Source organism: Hyperolius riggenbachi, chromosome 3, assembly GCF_040937935.1.
Source record: "Hyperolius riggenbachi isolate aHypRig1 chromosome 3, aHypRig1.pri, whole genome shotgun sequence".
Classification (NCBI taxonomy): Eukaryota; Metazoa; Chordata; class Amphibia; order Anura; family Hyperoliidae; genus Hyperolius; species Hyperolius riggenbachi.
This window is the reverse complement of record NC_090648.1, coordinates 472,042,535-472,062,128: the sequence shown is the minus strand read 5'-3', so window position 1 is coordinate 472,062,128 and position 19,594 is coordinate 472,042,535. Positions and strand designations below refer to the sequence as shown.

The 19,594-nt window shown below is 44.5% G+C and overlaps 1 protein-coding gene across 2 annotated transcripts in view; it reads left to right on the top strand.

The window, feature by feature from the left end:
* Positions 1 to 349: 349 nt before the first annotated feature.
* LOC137564304 (solute carrier organic anion transporter family member 1C1-like) overlaps positions 350 to 19,594 on the top strand; it is an 82,861-nt gene continuing 63,616 nt past the window's right edge. For both annotated transcript variants that reach the window (XM_068278030.1, XM_068278032.1), the window contains exons 1-6: positions 350 to 421; positions 4,072 to 4,199; positions 10,227 to 10,368; positions 10,443 to 10,575; positions 10,666 to 10,772; positions 16,627 to 16,776. In XM_068278030.1, coding sequence (XP_068134131.1) covers positions 4,086 to 4,199; positions 10,227 to 10,368; positions 10,443 to 10,575; positions 10,666 to 10,772; positions 16,627 to 16,776 — 646 coding nt within the window. In that variant the 5' untranslated portion in view covers positions 350 to 421; positions 4,072 to 4,085. The remainder of the gene's footprint in view (positions 422 to 4,071; positions 4,200 to 10,226; positions 10,369 to 10,442; positions 10,576 to 10,665; positions 10,773 to 16,626; positions 16,777 to 19,594) is intronic.

Below are 19,594 nucleotides of genomic sequence, written 5' to 3'. Positions count from 1 at the left end.
TGGTTCACTTTAAGTCTATGGAGCCCACCGCGAACGTCACGTTTGCGAACATTTGCGGAGCTAAAAATTTTTCGCTACATCAGCATCACTAGTGTCTAGTGGGTTCTTCTCAGTCAGTTTTCACGGGAGGTGTTTCAGCAGTGACAACCCATTCGCCCGCAGTTACCCTGCTTAGCTTGCACATAGTAGCGGGTGGCCGGGACTAGTGATCGATCACAAGATAGAAGCTCTGCTCTCTCAGCAAACACAGTAGATCCGTGCAAGCAGGATCTGTGTTTGAGGCTGGCTTCCCACCATGTGATGTGCCCGTGTGTTTGAATAGTAGAGTGAATGAAGGAAGACTTGGAAGTTGGAATCTGAATGGCCAGCAGAAGAGTGTTATCTTCAGAAGATGCTTTGATCCTGGGCTGCTGATGGAATGGTGAGATTAACCCATAATTTAGGGCTGTTGCCTGTGTCCTTTGGGTGGAACTGTGCAGCTCTATCTTGATTGATTGCCTTTGGACAGACTGCTGGATTATCAGCCTCTCCTTCCATAGTGGATATTGTTATGGGGGTCCTCCAAAGGTCGAACAATTAGCCAGGCACCTATGAATGTTTGCAGTATTGGTCTAATGCTAGGTACACACCATACAATTTTCTGGCAGATTTACCTGCCAGATCGATTATTTCCAACATGTCCGATCTGAATTTCTATCGATTTTTTTTTCGATTTTCTGATTGTTTTTTTTTTAATCGTTGTTTTGATCTTTTTTTTTTTCGATCGATTTTCATACAGTTCTATGAAAATTGATAAAAAAAACAAAAAACAAAACAATTAAACGATCAGAAAATAGAAAAATCGATCAGATTGGACATGTTGGAAATAATCGATTTCGCAGGTAAATCTGCCAGAAAATTGTATGGTGTGTACCTAGCATAAGTGCTTGTTCTCGCTTACAAATGCAAAACGCTAGCGATTAGTGATTTGTACGCAAAAAATGCTTAAAAATCACTGGACATTTTTGAGTGTTTTGAGCAATTTCAATTCACAAATGAAATACATCGCGATCGCTCAAAAAGCGCTAAAAATGCTGCATGTACCGCTTTATGTTGTTTAGCGCTAATCGCAAATCGCTGGTGATTGCGGCAGTGAGATCACTGCTATTTAGTTAACATTGCGCTAGTGCTTTAAGAAGTGCTAGTGATCACTAGCGAGTGAGAATGAGCTTGTATTCTCTGGCCCTTGCTTTATAATTTTACATTGTGCCACGTTTGTTATAATTACATGGCTTGAGGCAGCAGACTGATGGGATTTAACCACATTGCCCAGTGTTTTTAATATTCTAGCGGGGTGGTTAACCACCTAGTGTATTATCCTATGAGAACATTATCCTATGTGTAATATTTGTCTAGGCATATTTGTATTACTAGTCAGCTTTGTTAAATTAGCAGTGCTAAATTGGTAGATTTACTTAATGAATTTATTGTTTGTTTTTTTTTTGCTGGGCCTTTATCCAATGCAGGCAGTAGTTATTGATAGTTATGATCGTAAAAAGTAATTACGATTACGCAAAAATTTTTGCAAATTTTCTCAATCATGCCTATACGTATTTACTAATTGTGAATTCAATTGATCTTGTATAAGCATTTGTAAGTACGCATGACTTTACGTGTAATTTACATGTAATTTTGTGCCAACTATGTCGGTGAATAGCAAAGCCCCCATACATGCTATTGCTACCAAAATTGCTACACATATTAAGGAGAATAGTGGGTACAAAAAAATAATTTTTCAAAAAGACCTTGTAGTTTTTGAGAAAATCTTTTTGAAAGATTCTTTTTTTGACTTGCACCCAATATTCTCCTTAACGTATGTAGCAATTTTGGTAGCAATACCGTGTATGGGGGCTTTGCTTTTCACTGCCAAACTCGGCACGAAATTACACATACATTATGTGTAAATTCATGAGTAATTACGAATGCCTACAATTGCATACAAAACTGATTACGCTTTTCCCTGCATTACAATTACACTCTGAAATGGGAATTACGATGCGTAATTACGCATAGGTGTAATTTCTGGTCATCACTACTTATTGAGTAATTTTGTTTTGTGCCTATGCACAGGAGCACATGACCATTCTTGATTGTTGTACTAAAGAAAATCTAAAGGGAAATTTAAACATCAGTTTAATTTATTTGGGGCGTTTTGTATCCCCCTGGAGTCATCCTGTGCCCTTGGCATCTGTCCGAGTTGCTCCAGCAAGCAGCCACAGGCCACGACTTCCACACAACAGGCTGGCCTTCTGGTGGCCTGCCAACTTTGCAGGGGTCGCCACTGCTTTCCGGAGGGACGCTGACTGATGCCGTGGGCACAGGATGACTCCAGGGGGCTGCAAGTAGCCCCACGTAAGTTAAACTGATTTTTTTAATCTCTCCTAAGTAACCCTTTAACATACAACCTGATGCCCGTCACTCACAGCTCAGGATGTGCTGCAATATAAAACCGTCATGTCTTGCAGCATGAATTCCAATATCACATGAAAATTCCCACTGGCTTTGACTATCTGCAGTAAAAAAAAAAAATCACCTCTGAAAATTTGCATATGAACGCTAATTTTAACACACAAAAAATGTTCCATTTAGGAAGGGTTCACACTTATCAAAAATCACGTTCGAAATTGTGAAGACATATTGGCTGCACATACAATGATAGTCAATGGATGGAGTATAATGAAAAACAAAGACACAAAAAAAAAAAAATCACCTTTATTTCCAAATAAAATATTGTCACCATACATTGTACTAGGGACACAATTTAAATGTTGTAATAACCAGGACAAATGCGCAAATAAAATGTGTGGGTTTTATCTACTGTAGCACTTTTCATTTTCAAACTATAAGGGCTCGTTCACACTAAAGGCGGATTTTGCCCTTTTTCCAAACGCGTAAGGCGGCAGCAGCAGTCCAGGCGCATTCTTCTCTTCCTGTTTCTGCCTGGCGCTGCCCCCACACTTCAGACACCTGGCGAAAGCTGCGTCACCCCGTCATAGGCAGGACAGCCCTGCGTGCTTTGACGTCGCGGTGATTGCTACGAACAAGAACTAGGAAGGAGTAAGGAGAAAATGTAGATCATTATTCATTCTTAAAGTGAACCCGAGCTAAAAATAAGCTTATGAAATAAACAGTAATGTAGCGAACACAAAAAAATTGTACTGTACCTGTACTGGGGGCATCTATTCCTGACTACCTATATTTGCTGCACCTATATCTGGCTACCTGTACGGGCACACCTATTCCAGGACAGGAAAAGGGGGATACCAAAACATATCTGGTATAGTTGGATTCAGCAGAATCAGGGCTTTTTCAATTATAAACATTTTTGTCAGTCAATATAATTCGTCTTTGGAAAAAACAAAAACAAAAAAAAACAAATTTTTATTTTTAATTTCACTTTCCTTTTTATTTATTTTTTTTAATTTATTTTTTATTTTTTTAACACATTTCACTAAAACATGTTTGTTATATCTCCAGATAAAATATAAAATTTTGTTTCAGTGTTCAAGCCCAATTTATTATGGGAAAAAAAAAATATATAGTATGTCCTGTTTCTTTTAGGTTTTCTTGTCAAAAATCCTAAATAAACCTACTGAGTGCAAAATGTCTAAAAACTGCTTGACAGGAGATGTTCAGACGTTTAGGACAAATTGGCTGGCAGTGAAAGGGTTAATGTGTTCACCACCGTGTGACTTTACAGATCTGTGTCCATGTCCTGTATGGACTGCATATTCCATGTGAGTGTAAGCTGCCATGGCCAGTTGGGATGTCATTGATTGAGTATTGCAAAGAGTTAAATAGCCATGCCAGTGGAGTCAGATCACCTGACTCTGAGTCAGTGACAGGGACAGCATCAGAGACAGTGGATCAGCATAACAGTCATTTATGAAAAATTGAAATCAAGTTGGCACCACATAAATGCACTATAATAAAACATTCAATATTTTATCCACATAATTCTCTGCTTGTAAACTTCAATTCAATGTTTGAATTAAATAATTATTTTTAATCTCTTTGGTATGTGGCTCTCAGTTGAATTGGTAAAGATGGCAACGGACAAAGATAATAACGAGACGAACAACCTGAACTGCAACCCCTCCTCCCCGGAGTACAATGTGCCACCAGCCAATCAGAAACGGTCCTGCTGCGCCTCTCTGAAGGTAACACGACACCTGCAGACACCTACTAATACAGATTTGAGTGGTGAAAGTAACAAGAGTGAAGGTGGCGAACACCGGCAATCCAGCGCAGGAGACTTGGGGCACAGCCGGCGCCACCATAGGCCATAATAGGAATTACGGCTATAGCGATGCAAAGTGAGTAACTTCAGCGCTGTCAGAAGACGGAGCTGAAGTTACTTATAAAACACTATAATTCGGCCGTCAGCAATTGCTGGAAGCCGAATTATTTCATTCCCCACCATCCACGTGGACCTAGAGGGGGGATAGTTTTTAACGTCGCCGGAAACTTGTGCAACAGCAGGATAAGCCTGCTGCGCCCAAGAGACTTGGGGGCAGGGTCTATGGATAAAAGTATTGGAGGCAGAGGATCAGCAGGACAGCCAGGCAACTGGTATTGTTTACAATTAAATAAATATGGCAGCCTCCATAGCCCTCTCACTCACAGGTTCCCTTTGAGAAGCAGAAATATCCCCTGAGCCCAAGAGATGTCGCTATTGGGGTACACGCACTTTGTGATGGTACCCTGTGCTGTACACAAACCACTCAGATGGAAAGACTGAGTTACATCGTGTTTTCTATCAGACCTTCTCCACCACCTCCTATACACAGTCCAGTGCCAAGCCCTTCCCAGGTCCACGTGTGGGTTGGGGCTGGAGGTCAGAGGTCCAGCAATTTGTTTGCTATAGATAGAAGGATAAGGGAGGGTGGAAGAAGGCCGAGATAATGTTTAATCTCTACAGGGACCTCTGACTGATGATGTGTAATTTCCAGCTGAATTAAGATAATCAATAGACTTCAACAATATGCACCGAACTGCACCATCTCTGCTATGGGGAATTATTCAGTTACTTGACCACCATTTACCAGCAAGTCCACTGCTGGCAACTATCTATGGGCCTCTCACCTCAGGCCTGCAACAATCAGTCAACCCCCATAAAGAATACCAGAGCCGAGAGCAATTGGAAAAACGAGGGTAGCAGGCATGTATGGGAAGCTGTCCTTATGTAAAGCTCCCCCCCCCCCCCCCCCCCCCGTTCTCCTCCTTCCCCCTCCCTTCTCTCCTAAATTCCCCCTGCAGCCTCTTCTGAGTCAGTTAGTTGCGCATGTGTGGAGTACTCCTGGCGGTGGCCGTATGATCTGAGATGTGCGATTCACTAACCCTTGAGAGGATGCAGGGAGGTATTTAGGTGACAAAGGCAGGGGCGAAGGAGAACAGGGGGAGCAGTGGACATGAGGGCAGCTTCCCTTATGTGTGGGTGTTTATCCAATTGCTTTTGGCTCTGGCTATACACTAATCAATATTTTTTGCATATATCTGTCCAATTCGATCATTTGATCAATTTTGCTAGAAATGTATGGCACAAACAATGTCTGATCGATTTTTGGCCAAAATCAGTTGGTTAGGTTTATTGGCTGTGAGTGGCGTCGCTGCCAGAGCTCAATTTCATCCTGATGCAGCAGTGGAGCTATTCTCAGTGGAGCAACATTGCGGTGCTTTCTCCAGTTTATTTTATCAAGTAACGGGCCTTCTCCGTTTCTTCCCTCCTGGGACACCTGTGTGACATCACATGACAAACACTAAAGGCCAAACAGTAGATGCCTCTAGTGGTCATGTGATGTACGTGCTACGGTGCCCCCAGTGTTTGGCCTCTAGCGTTTAGTCATGGGACACACAACTTCCTGGAGGGAAGAGACAGTGGGAAGCCCTGGAGTAGCGTGATCAGTACACAGGCACCCAGTATAATAAGTTATACTTAACTGAAGAAAGCTTGCAGGGATAAATCATACACAACCAACCATCAGATAATGCAAGTTACCAAGAACAGAGAGGAACACCGAATGAATACAGGAAATAACAATACCATAGAGATCATCACATCATTTTACAGACAGTGATATCTTGTGGTTGCTTTACTATACTGCAGTTTAGTTAATCCTGTTGATACTTTCAACAGAGTGGTGGAGGAAGCATCGGCAGACAAGCAGGGCCGGTCCGCCCATTAGGCGGAGTGAGGCGGGTTCATCAGGCGGCAGATTTGGGGGGGTGGCACCCTCCCCCTCGCCCCCGGCCGTGCGTGAGAGGGGCCGCCGAGCTGGAGGGGGTATTGAGCAGGGAGGGGGTATTGGCACAGTGGCGGAGAGGGGGGCCGCCCCCCCCCCTCTCTCACCTGAATCCCCGATCTGCGCTCCCTGTCCAGCTATTAATGCGGCATTGTTATCATGCAGCAGGCAGGGAGGGAGGACTCGCCTTCCGGGTTCCAGCGTGCGTTCCACCATTGCAGGAAGTGACAAGAGTGGAACACAGCGCTGGAACGTGGAAGAGGCGAGTCCTCCCTCCCTGAGCGTGAACTGAAAACATTCATTGACGCATTAATAGCCGGAGGGGAAGCGCAGATCGGGGACTCAGGTGAGGGAGGGGGGTCCAACCCCCCTCTCCACCACTGTACACAATACTCCCTTCCTGCTCGCTACCCCCTCCTGGCTACCTATTGGGGGGTTATTATTATACTGGGGGGGGGGGGGCGTTTTTTTCATTCATTTGCCTCAGGCGGCAAAAAGTCCAGGGCCGGCCCTGCGGGCAAGTGAGGGTAGCTCCGCTGCCCCTACACTCTGCATGGGTCGGGGTGGGGCATATATGGGGAGACTCAGCAAGCAGTGCACCCAGATTTTCAATGGATTTCATGCTGAAATTAATTGAAACCCTGTGTACAATGTGTGGAGGGATTCAATTAGATTGATCCCCCTCTGATCAGGATCAATCTGTTGGGCACACATGGCCAGTGTGGCCACCTTTAGGTCTTAGCTATGGGATCACATAACAGAGTAAAGCAGAATACTCCTCCTTCACAGTTCTAGTAATTTTCCTTATCTGCCGTTTTAGGATTCCATTCATCACGCTTGAATATATGTTGCTATTTTTTTCATGACAAATAATATTTCCAAACCTGTTCCCTATTCAAAATAAACTTGTCTAAAATAAAATCTGAGTGTGACAGTGTAAGACGGATGCACAGACCTTTCTGCACACACCCTGTCCTGGTCCACTCTGAGGTCCTCCAGGGACTCCAAACAGAGGGACCTTTAATATGCAAATACCAACTTTCCTTCATTAAATTGGAAAGCGGACTCAAAGATCCAGGCACTAGACTAATTCTGATACAAAAATCACCTGTTTATTTCATCCTCAGCAATGTACAGATCAGAGGCATAACTAGAAATCACTGAGCCCCCCTGCAAAACTTTGGACGCCCCCCACCCCTTTGCATGCCTCCATCTTATATGTCTCCAACACTGCTGAAAGTAGTCAGCGGTGTTGGAGACATAGAAGACATAGGCACGCAAAGCTTCATCACTGCCTGGAACGCAGAAGAGGAAGAGGTGAGTTCCCCACCCACTACCATCATTTCTGGAATGGGGGAGCTGGGAGCGCTGAAGGGGGGGCCTGAGTGTGCCCACTGTCCCTCTCCTGCACTGCACCCCCCTCCTGCCACTAAAAAGTGCCCTGGACGGGCCCCCCACCAGGCTTGGGGGGGCCTCCTGCACCCGCATCCCTTGCAGGGGCTATTGCTACACCTCTGGTACAGACACCTAATGGTGTAAAACCTTGCCGCATATGGCGGTTTGAACGCCGAGACCCACACTGAGGCGCAAGCCTCTGGGTCTCGGCGAGGCTCTAATGTCAGTGGAGTGCATGGCGCTCCTTCTCTATTGGCTAAGCGGCGGACGCATCCTCAGGATGCACTCCGCCGCTGTAAACAGAACAGTAGCAGCATGCGTACCGGCGTGTCAGCTGATTTGCTGACACGCCACAGAATTATTGTTTTTTTGGGGGGGATTCCATTACTTTTGATTGGTTAGTCCTTGTATAAAAGAAAGGTGAGCGCCTTCAGTCTTCGCCCGTGATCAGGGCCGGCCCGCTCATGAGGCGGGGTGAAACTTTTTTGCCTCAGGCGGCAAACTTCTAGGGGCGGCATCCGCCCGTCCGTGGGTGCGGGGGGGCTGGAGCTGGAGGGGTAGCGGGCAGAACGGGGGTATTGGGCCTAGCGGTGGGGAGGGGGGTCTGACCCCCCCCCCCTCCCTCGCCTGGGTCCCACGATCTGCGCTCCCCTCCAGCTTTAGATAGTAAGCAGCCGACAGTAAGAGGCACGGGTGGGGGATGACTCACCTCTTCCTCGTTCCAGCGTGCGCTCCACTGACGTCACTTCCTGCAATGCCGCCCACTGTATTGGAAGTGGCCGGCGTTGCAGGAAATGACTTCAGTGGAGCGCACGTTGGAACGAGGAAGAGGTGAGTGATCCCCCGCCCGTGCCTCTTACTGTCGGCTGCTTACTCACTATTTAAAGCTGGAGGGGAGCGCAGATCGGGGGACCCAGGCGAGGGAGGGGGGGTCCGACCCCCCCCACCGCTAGGCCCAATACCCCCGTCCTGCCCGCTACCCCTCCAGCTTGGCGGCCCCCCATGGGGGGGGGGCGGCAATTTTTTCAAAATTTGCCTCAGGCGGCAAAAAGTCTAGGGCCGGCCCTGCCCGTGAAAGCCTATGCTGGGCTTGTAGCTGAGATTGCACTCACACCAAATGTTTGTCTTGCTGCGGACCTCCGTCTCTTGATCCAGCTTCTTGCAGATTGGATTATCTGTTGTTGACCCGGCTTGCACCTGACTACGTCTCTTCTGATCACCTATTATTGACCTGGCTTGTACCTTACCACACATCCCTATTGAACTACCTCTCCACTCCTTGCTAGTGATCAACAATTACTGCCAACAAATGTTAGTGGTAGGCCCTGAAAAAAAAAATGAAAAAAGAGCTCTAATCAATAATACACGTCCCTGGCCATGACATTGACATCAATGTATCCACCTTTGAAAACGTAGTTCGGCCAGGAAATATATTCAGCTTCAGTTGTGTTGTGGTGGACGGAATAGAAAGTCAGTTTTTTATACCTCTTGGAGACTCCACTAGTCACATCTTACAACCATATCTCCCGAGTGTTCCCACCCAGCTTGAGATGTCTTCACTCTTCCTGTTAGTCTCCATAATAATAATTCCAGTATATGTGTAGCGCTTTTCTCCTGTCGGACTCAGAGCAGAGCTGAAGCCCTGGGGCACACAGAGTAGACAGTAGCACTGTTAGGAAGTCTCGCCCAAGAAACAGAGCAGGATTTTTTATCAGGCAGATGCTTGGCCTTGTGGGTTTTAATCGGCCTACCTGCCACCTTCTTTGACGTCTCTCCACTTCTGCTTGCCAAAAGGACCACACAGAGGCATTCAATCTACTACCTTTAATAGGGCCCCATTACATCTTAATCCATCTGTGCCAAAAACTCCTTACTGGCTTATTGAAATAGGAAGGGCTGAGATTTGAACCCCGGTCTCCTATGACAGAGGTAGAGCCCTTTACTATTCCAATATCCAACCATGTGGAGGTCAAAGAGAGAGAGTCCCTGGTTATGGTTGTGGAGAGCTAAAAATTCAAGTGAGCAGAAATTTCATGCTGGTTTATCTCTCCAGCACTGCTGACGCATCTCTCCACCCAATACTGACGTATCAGTTGTGAGCCTTTCAAACAACATAGTCATATTGTACAAACAAAACTTACATCAAGTTCAGCCAATGAACCAGTTTCGGGAACAAGGTGGGGTGACCCTTAACCCATTAGCAGATTCAATACAGTTATCTCTCGAAGATAAGTGCACTGATTTTGACCTCAGTCGGCAGAACTCATTGTGCTGTAAATTATTGGAATGCTTTAATCTCTCTCTACTAGCAGAAAACATAGAAACTGAAAGTAGGAATTCTCTGTTATTGTCTCACACTTCCCCCTAGTGACAATTGGCCATACATACACATTACAGCAGTACTAATAAGAATCCAGGAAATGTAACAAATAAAGAAATAAAAAATGTGCAAAATAAATTGGCTGGGGGCTCTTACAAGCCTCTAAATACCTTTGCTGCTAAAGGGTTAAAGAGGCTGATGAATTTTATTCTCTTCCCGGTGCATTGCAGATGTTCCTGTTTGCTCTTTCTTTCTCCTACTTCACAAAGGCGTACTCAGGGATGTACATGAAAAGCACCATCATCCAGATCGAGAGGCGTTTTGACATCTCCTCCTCCACGGCGGGACTGGTTGATGGAAGTTTTGAAATTGGTAAATATTGGGCCATGCTCATATTCTGTTTAAACTCTAGTGTCCTCTGTGTTTAATGGCTCTCCATTCTGCAGGAAATTTACTGGTCATCACATTTGTCAGCTACTTTGGGGCGAAGATGCACAGACCGCGGATTATTGGTGCTGGCTGCATTGTGATGTCACTGGGGAGCTTCCTGACTGCCATGCCGCACTTCTTCATGGGACCGTAGGTGACACCCGCCACGTGGCTCTGTGATGTGTAATGGAGGTCATTCTTTTTTCAGGAGACATATGAAACATATTTCCACCCTCACAGGTATAAATATGAATCAGCAAGGACTTCAGCATCATTGCTCTACAACGTCACCGAGAGCGTCTCACCATGTATGGCCAACCGAACATTCACTGAGCAATCCAAACTTGGTAAGTGTCTCATAGGAAGTTATTTAAAAACACACACATGCAAAATTCTCTGCACTTACTATTAATCGATAAATTGAATAATCATCAACGTACTATGCAGCAATGTACAATACACAATAGGAGGTGAAAATTCCAGACTTAAGGTGGCCACACACGATACAATGAAAAGATCCAATCAGTTGTGGCAAAAAATTTTATTCGAGCAAGAAATGCAATTAGATTTCCCATTTTTCCTGTAAATAATTTGATCGGGAATGGTAGATTTTTCTGATCAATTTTTATGAGAATTGAATGGTGTAGGGTAGATTGTCAATTTCTTAGTATATATATATATAAGCAATTTTTTCAGTTTTACATTTTTTTTTGAGATTTAAGATTTTTAAAATGTTGCAATCAATCAGAAAAATTGTTTGTAGTTCTTGAATTGTATATATAAGGAGTTACGTTCTAAAGCTGACTGTACACTTACACACTCTTTGTACAACCTACTCAGATGCCCCAGTTAACTTATTCTTAGCGCCTTAAAGGACAACTGAAATGAGATGAATATGGAGGCTACCATATGTATTTCCTTTTAGACAATACCAGTTGACTAGATAGCCCTACGGGTCTTCTACTGGCTGTAATGGATAACACCTGAAACAAGCATGTTGTCAGATCTAACAATAATGTCAAAAACGTCTGATCTGCTGCATGCTTATTCGGGGTCTATGGCTAAAAGTATAGAGGCAGAGGATCAGCAGGATAGCCAGGCAACTGGTATTGCAATGCTTAAAAGGAAATAAATATGGCAACCTCCACATACCTCTCGCTACAGTTGTCCTTTAAATACAGGTAGTCCTCGGGCTACGAACGCCCGACTTACAAATGACCCGCCGATACGAACGGCTCGATCCCGTCACAATGACGTCACTTCTGCATGGGGGAAGTTTGAAGAAGCGGCTTCAAACTTCCCCCAAGTGCCGGCACGTGCAGCTGCAGCATTGGACTCTGTCGTCTTCTCTCCACATCCAGATCCCTCTAGCCACGTACAGAACCACTTCCTGAATGTCATGTCATGTGACATACAGGAACCTGTATGTCACATGACATTCAGGAAGCGGTGCTGTACGTGGCTAGAGGGAGATGGATGCTGAGAGAGGAGGACAGACAGCGTTGGACTCGTAAGGAGGTGAGTCTGGGGGGGGGGGGGGGGGGGCAAGAGGAGGCTGCGCAGAGGGGGCATAGAGGTGGCTCCACAGAGGGGGCAAAGAGGAGGCTGCACACAGGGGGCCCAGCAAGAACAGAGGCACAAAGAGGACATAGAGAGGCAGAGGGGGACAAACCGCACAGAGGGGGACACTGGAGGCAAAGAGGGGCCACATAAAATGCAAAGGGGACAGAGATGGCACAGCATTTCGACTTAAGAACAGATTCAGGTTACAGTCCCTAACTCGTTTGTTAACCGAGGACTACTAACAATAAATATTGTTTCTCCTTTCATTATCTCTAATAATTCTTCTGTGTTCCTTCATCTCCTCTAAGCATTACCTTATCTTACTGGACCAACAGATCTTCTAGGAACCTTATCTTCTTTCAAAAATAAAAATAAATCAGATGCTAATATTTTAATGCATCAGGGTCAACTCTTCACATCCATAAGTGACTCCCGGCCTTATATTTGCTTTGTAGTTCTTTATTCTTTTAGCACTGTTATGTCTTGTTAAAGTGAAATGATGATCTGGGTGATGTACCAGCTTAGGCTCCCTGTATTTGTTATTTGACTTGATGCTCTTTAGCAGCCTTGCGTATGGTCTGGGGTTGAGTAGGGTAGAACAGAATGCTTATCTATCCATGATAAAATAGAATTTTCTGTTGACTACAACTATTTTTTTTTTCATTTCATCTGCTGCATTGTTGTCATGGTTAATTGCACAGGGTGGACCATTTATATGGATAAACCTTAAAGGAACTCCGAGCAGTGCAGAAACTTTGGAAAGATGCATACCATTTTGAAGCTCTCTTTCTCCTCTTTCCAACGATATATAAACCGCCGCCCTACACCTTTTAGTTTTCGTTATTTTCACGATCGAATTCGCGGCCAACGCAATTTCAAATGCGAAAATATTGAAAACTAAAAGGCATAGGATGGCAGTTTGTGTTGTTGGAAAGAGGAGAAAGAGAGCTTCAAAATGGTATGCATCTTTCCATAGTTGCTTGTATTACAGAGGACGACTTTTCCCCAAAGTCGGCATCTGAATGGAGCTGCCGACTTTGGGGAAAAGTCGTCCTGTGTAATACAAGTAACTATGGAAAGATGGATATCATTTTGAAGCTCTCTCTCTCCTCTTTCCAACGACACATAAACCGCCGCCCAAGCCTTTTTAGTTTTCGTTATTTTTGTGATTTCGATCGCGAAAATAGCGAAAACTAAAAGGTGTAGGGTGGCGGTTTATATATTGTTGGAAACAGGAGAAAGCGAGCTTCAAAATGGTATGCATCTTTCCATAGTTACTGCACTGCTCGGAGTCCCTTTAATATGTCCATTTATCGTATTTTTCGGAATATAAGACGCTCCGGAATATAAGACGCACCTAGGTTTAGAGGGCAAAAATCGGGAAAAAAAAATATATACTAAACCTGGTGCGTCCATGTTCTAGGAGCGTCTTGTACATGTCCTCCCCCATTGTCCTCCTATATTCACTGTGTCCCCTTCTGGCCCCCTGTGTGGTCCTCCAGTCCCCCTGTGTCCACTCCTGCCCCCCTGTGTGGTCCTCCTGACCCCATGTGTCCCCTCCTGTCCTGTGTGTGTGTCCCCTTCAGCCCATCTGTGTGGTTCTCCACTCCCTGTGTCCCCTCCTATGTGTGTCTGTGTCCCCTCCTGCTCCTCTGTGTGTTTCCATGCGCAATTTAGCCCCCATGTTGTCCTCCTCTCTGTGTCTGCTGTAGCCCCCAGCCCCTTCCCTCCCCTCCCCAAGTCTCCGCTCCAGCCCCCCCATGTCTCTGCTCCAGCCCTCTTCCCCCCCCCCCCCCATATCTCTGCTCCAGCCCCCTCCCAGCATGTCTCCACTCCAGCCCACTCCCCCTCCTCCCTGCATGTCTTCACTCGCCCCCCTCCCCCCACATGTCTCCGCTCCCTCGGGTAATAATAAATGCAGAGGGACTCACCTCCCTATGGATTCCAGCGCTGGGTGGTCCTCTCCGCCTCCATCTTGTCAGCGCTACACCTGTAAAAGAATCAATAGCGGCAGAGCGGCTCAGCTACCTCCAGCGGCGGCGATCTGCAGTCATCTTGCGTACTGCGCGGCTCCCCCTAGTGATGACTCATGTTAAAGATTCAATGAGTCATTCCCCATGACTCAATGAGTCATTAACATAACCCGTCATTAGGGGAAGCCGATTGCCGACGCTGGAGGAAGGTGAGCCGCTTTGCCACTAACAATTCCTATACAGGGGTAGCACTGACAAGGGGAACGGAGACATGCTGGGGGCCGGCAGACCACACGGGGACAAGGCAAGGAGTCCCCGACGTAGCGGCGGGTCGGGGATTCCCTGCCTTTGGAATATAAGATGCAGGGACTTTTTCATCCTGAAAAATACGGTATATGGATACACCATTGTATGTGAATGGTGAAGTTAACAAACAAAACCACCGCTATTGGTCTGACACTAACCCACATTGGATAGATCACTCCAAGACTGTTGGAACAAAAAAATGTAGGGTATGGTGTGGTGTATGGGGTGTATTCATAGATAAGGTGTATCCATATAAATGGCCCTCCCTGTACATTAAGCTGTTACAATTCACATTTTTAACCTCTTAATCCTATCTGGACGAGTATAGTCATCCTTATAGGAGCCGCGCTAGTCTATCTGGATGCGTCCCGTGTTGTTGCGGTGGGTGCACGCACATGCACATGCTCCTGCCGCTCATTCCTGGTGGCACTTACAGGGGATCGATTGGTAAAGGAGAACATATGTTCCCAAAGCCAACTGAAACCTCTGAGAATGAATCAACATGCCTCGAATCACAAGGCATGTTGATTCATAAAAGTAAAAGTACAAATGTAAAGTTAACTTCGAGGATAGTGTGTAGTGGCATCTAGTTGCCAAAATGTAAAATTAACCACTTAACTCTATTTGGATAGATATATCCATCCAGATAGACTACACTAACTCCCGCTGGCCCCACGCATGATTGCGTGCGCTACTACCACCTTCTGTTAGCCCGGTGATCAATGAATGGGAACACAGTTTGATAAAACCATATTACCCCCTCCTCTTCCCCATTGCTACCAAACATAAATACATGTTTAAAAAAAAATGTCAGTTTAAAAAATACATAAATAGTTACCTAAGGGCTATTATTCCCAAATAATATATTAACACCAAACATTGTACTAGGAACATGATTTAAATGTTATGATAGCCAGGACAAATGGGCAAATAAAATGTGTGGGTATTATCTGTAGTAGCATTGTTTATTATAAAACTATAGGGGATGGCATTGGAGAAATGGTGTATTTTTTTCAATTTTTTTTTCTTGTACTTCTCTATAAAATGCATAGGAAATAAAGTAATTTCTGAAAAAAAGTATCACCCCAAAAAGCTTAATTTGTGAGAAAAAAAAAAGATAATTTAGGTGTCAGAAGTAGTAATAAAGTAATTGGTGAATGAATGGGAGGAACACTACAGAGGAAAATTGCTTCCGTCCTTAAGGTAAAAACAACCCACAGGTGGAAGTGGTTAAGACTTCTGCCACAGCTTGCTCCCACCCTTCCTCGCACATCCCTTCATTTTAGGGAAGAATAATTTAAGGCATCCTAAGTTATAGATGCATATTGGTCTTAAAGAGACACTGAAGTGAAATTTTTTTTTATGATATTATGATTTGTATGTGTAGTACAGCTAAGAAATAAAACATTAAGATCAGATACATCAGTCTAATTGTTTCCAGTACAGTAAGAGTTAAGAAACTCCAGTTGTTATCTCTATGGAAAAAAAGCCATTAAGCTCTACAACTTTCAAAGTCCTGGAGAGGGCTGTCTTCTGACTTTTATTATCTCAACTGTTAGTGAACAAATTTATTTTTCTCTGCCAGAGGAGAGGTCATTAGTTCACAGACTGCTCTGAAAGAATCATTTTGAATGCTGAGTGTTGTGTAATTTGCACATATTATAGAATGCTGCAATGTTAGAAAAAACACTATATACCTGAAAATAAAAATATGAGAATATTTTCTTTGTTGCTAATCTTCTAGTAATTATTCATAGTACACAACCATTTCATTATATCATATTTAATTTTTTTGCTTCAGTGTCTCTTTAAAGGGAACCAGAGAGGAACGGTGCTAAAAAAAAAGAACAAGCTTTTATACATACCTGGGGCTTCTTCCAGCCCCATGAGCCTGGATCGCTCCCACGCCGCCATCCTCTGCTTCCTGGATCGGCGGTACCAGGTCCCGTCACTTCCGGCGGACGCGGCCAATTGTCCGCATCACAGGGGCTCCCTCCATACCAGTACGCATGCGGCTGCGCAGTAAGCCGCCTCACGCGTACGTATATGGAGGGAGCCCCGTGTGATGCGGACAATTGGCTGCGTCTGCCGGCGGACTGGTGGCCATGACGCGACCCGGTATCGGCAGATCCAGGCAGCAAAGGACGGCGGCGTGGGAGCGATCCGTGCGTATGGGGCTGGAGGAAGCCCCAGGTATGTATAGAATCTTTTTCCTGGGGCCTCTGGTTCTCTTTAAGGGACTGTGAGTTTGATGTGAAATGTGGAACCCCACTTCTGTTACTACACATTTCCTTAACTAAAATACGAGTTAGTGGTGACTGGTGAACAGTGACATCTCCTTCTTACGTTATGTTTTCAGCGTGTGCAAAGGATAATAATGACAGCTACATGTGGATTTATCTCTTCATCGGAAACATGCTGCGTGGGATCGGGGAGACGCCCATCGCCCCGCTGGGCATTGCATACATTGATGATTTCACCAGTGCTGGGAACACAGCCCTCTACTTAGGTAAGCATGAGGATCCTTAGGTTCCCAGATTTGAACCCAATGCACCCATGGAAAGTGTGATATTTAAATTCCTTGGCCATTCCACTGAGCCTTACTGGTGTGATGTACAGCGTGATTCACAAATAAATAAAAACATTCCTCTTTAATTTATGGGATTGATTTGCTGATGGCCAAAAATATATGTATATTTTTTACAAATGTTTCGCCCGCAACCACAAAGAAGGCTGCCGTCACAATTTTGCATTTGGAAACCTTACTGAGATATCAAATGATTCTTTAACCAAAACAGCCCAGGAATAAACAGCTATTGCCCAATTAAACAACAAGGTGCCTCAAGTAGAAGATCCTTAATGGAAACATGTAAGTAATAGAAGCAAAGATATTGAGCTCCTTGTGCAAAGCCCCCTTTCATCTGGGCTTTGTCGACCCCTTGAGTATTATAGGGATGGTGATAGTGGCCACTTTTAACCAGTCCCCCATGTTGAAATTAATAGGCAGGATGGAGGAGTTGATTTCTATTAAATCTTAAATGTGTCCTTTTTAGTTTTTAGTTTTTGGTTTTTATTAACAAGATTTTTTATTCCGAATGAAAAAGATAATGAAAATCATTGAACCAGAAAAAACAAGAAAAAACTGGAACATTGGGACTTTTTAAAATATAAAATATATTCTTTTTTTTTTAAAAGAGATTTTTTATTGAAAATTTTTATAAACATTACAAACATGAAATAATCCCTACCCCTCCCCCCCCCCCCCCCCTTAGATCCACACTTGTTAGTCACATAAATTACAAGTACATGACATGGTCTTACATACATACATTGTGCATTACAGCGAGAGACTGTTTTGGTAACCAGTAGGCCCTGACACATTTCAGCAATTTGACTTACACAATTGAACTGGCGCTTTTACTCACTATCTGATAGGCTCTACAAATACACATCCGAGACACTGACGTTTATGTCCAGGTTTGGTATTACCGTGTCATTGGCCTCCACCCAGGCCCCCCAAATTTTGTCGAACTTCCCAATCTGGCCCCTAGTCTGGTAAGTTAAGTTATATAATGGGAGGTTGAGATTAACCAGTCTTGTAAGGTCAGACAGCTGAGGGGTGATGGGTTGTTTCCATTTAAACATAATACATTTCCTGGCATAAAAAAGAACTATGCGTATAAATTTTTTCTTGTGTGCGCTGCAAGTGGCATTGTCAATGATGCTAAGCATCATGGCCTTAAAGGACATCTCTACTGGCCGGCCCATAACCCTAGAAAGTAGGGAAGCAACGGATTTCCAGAACACCTGAATGTGTGAGCATTCCCATACACAGTGGATAAAATCAGCTTTCTGATGACCGCATTTAAAGCATGCTGAGCTGGTATTAGATCCCAGTTTGGCTAATCTAAGCGGGGTGTAGTATGCCTGATGAAACCACTTGAGCTGTATTAGTTTATCTTGCGTACTAATAACTGATGACATATAATAAATTTCAAATTCCCCCCAATCTGATTCCTCGAAGTTGTAGGTATCCAACTGCCATTTAAGTTTGGCAGCTTCATACCTTTGGAAACCCCCTTTGGAAGACAGGATAGAGTAGAGATTAGAGATTTGCTTAGTAGTGTCTTTGTTTAACATGAGAAGTTCCAATTCCGAAGGTTCAATCCGTACCCCAGATGTGCCCCATTGAGTTCTAACCGCATCCCTAAGTTGGAAGTATTGAAAGAGTGAGCCCCTTGGGAGACCGCATTCGTTTCTGAGGCGCACAAAGGATTTAAAGGTCCCGTCATTATAAATATGGTTGATGTATTTGATTCCGTGCTTAAACCAAAATTGGACGTTACTGAAGTTATATAGTTCCGGCAAATTAGGATTGATCCAAAGAGGGGTGCTAGGAGAAACTGTGTTCTCCTTTTTGGGGATTATTTTGATGGCCGCTTTGTATAATTTAACAGAGGATTTAATAAGTAGGGTACCTTCTGAGTGAGGGGCCACCCCCCTATAGATTACATTACCCAGAGCTTCGTACGAAGTGGCCATATCCGCTTCCAGATTCAGCGAGGCATCGGATCTGTCAGAACTCATCCAGCGCTTTATATACGTTAGTTGAGCTGCTAAATAGTATAGGTAAAAGTCTGGTAAAGCTAAACCCCCCAGTGCGGATGGAAGTCTTAAAGTAGCTAGGGCTAGTCTAGGTGCTGAACTTCCCCATATGAATTTGCTAATTTTAATGTCTAGTTTTTTGAAGAAACTTTTGGGGATTGTTAATGGGGCCATCTGGGTGACATATAGTAGCTTGGGGGCGACTATCATTTTGAGAATTGCTACTCTACCGGCTACATTTAATGGGAGCTTGCTCCATAAGTTAAATTTAGAATCTATGCTGACCATGAGGGGAAGAATATTAGCAGAGCTGTAGTTATTTAAATCCCTGGTCACCGTGACTCCTAGGTATTTGAAGGTGTCGACTACCTCTAGTTTTGAGGAAGGGTCAATGTGCTGTTTAGCGTTTAAGTCTAGCGGGAATAAAGCAGATTTAGTCCAATTTACTCGAAGGCCGGAGATTTTACCAAAAATGTTATAAATGCGGAAGACCTCCACCAAGGAGAGACCTGGATCTGCTAAATAAAGTAAAACATCGTCCGCGTATAGAGAAACTCGTTCCTCCATACTGTTTACTATAAGGCCGGACAGGGCAGTGGATGTGCGGACATGTTCCGCTAAGGGCTCCATGGCTAGGGCAAACAGCAGTGGCGATAAAGGACACCCCTGCCGCGTCCCCCTCCTGATTTTGAAAGAATTGGAGATGTGTGAATTGACTCTAA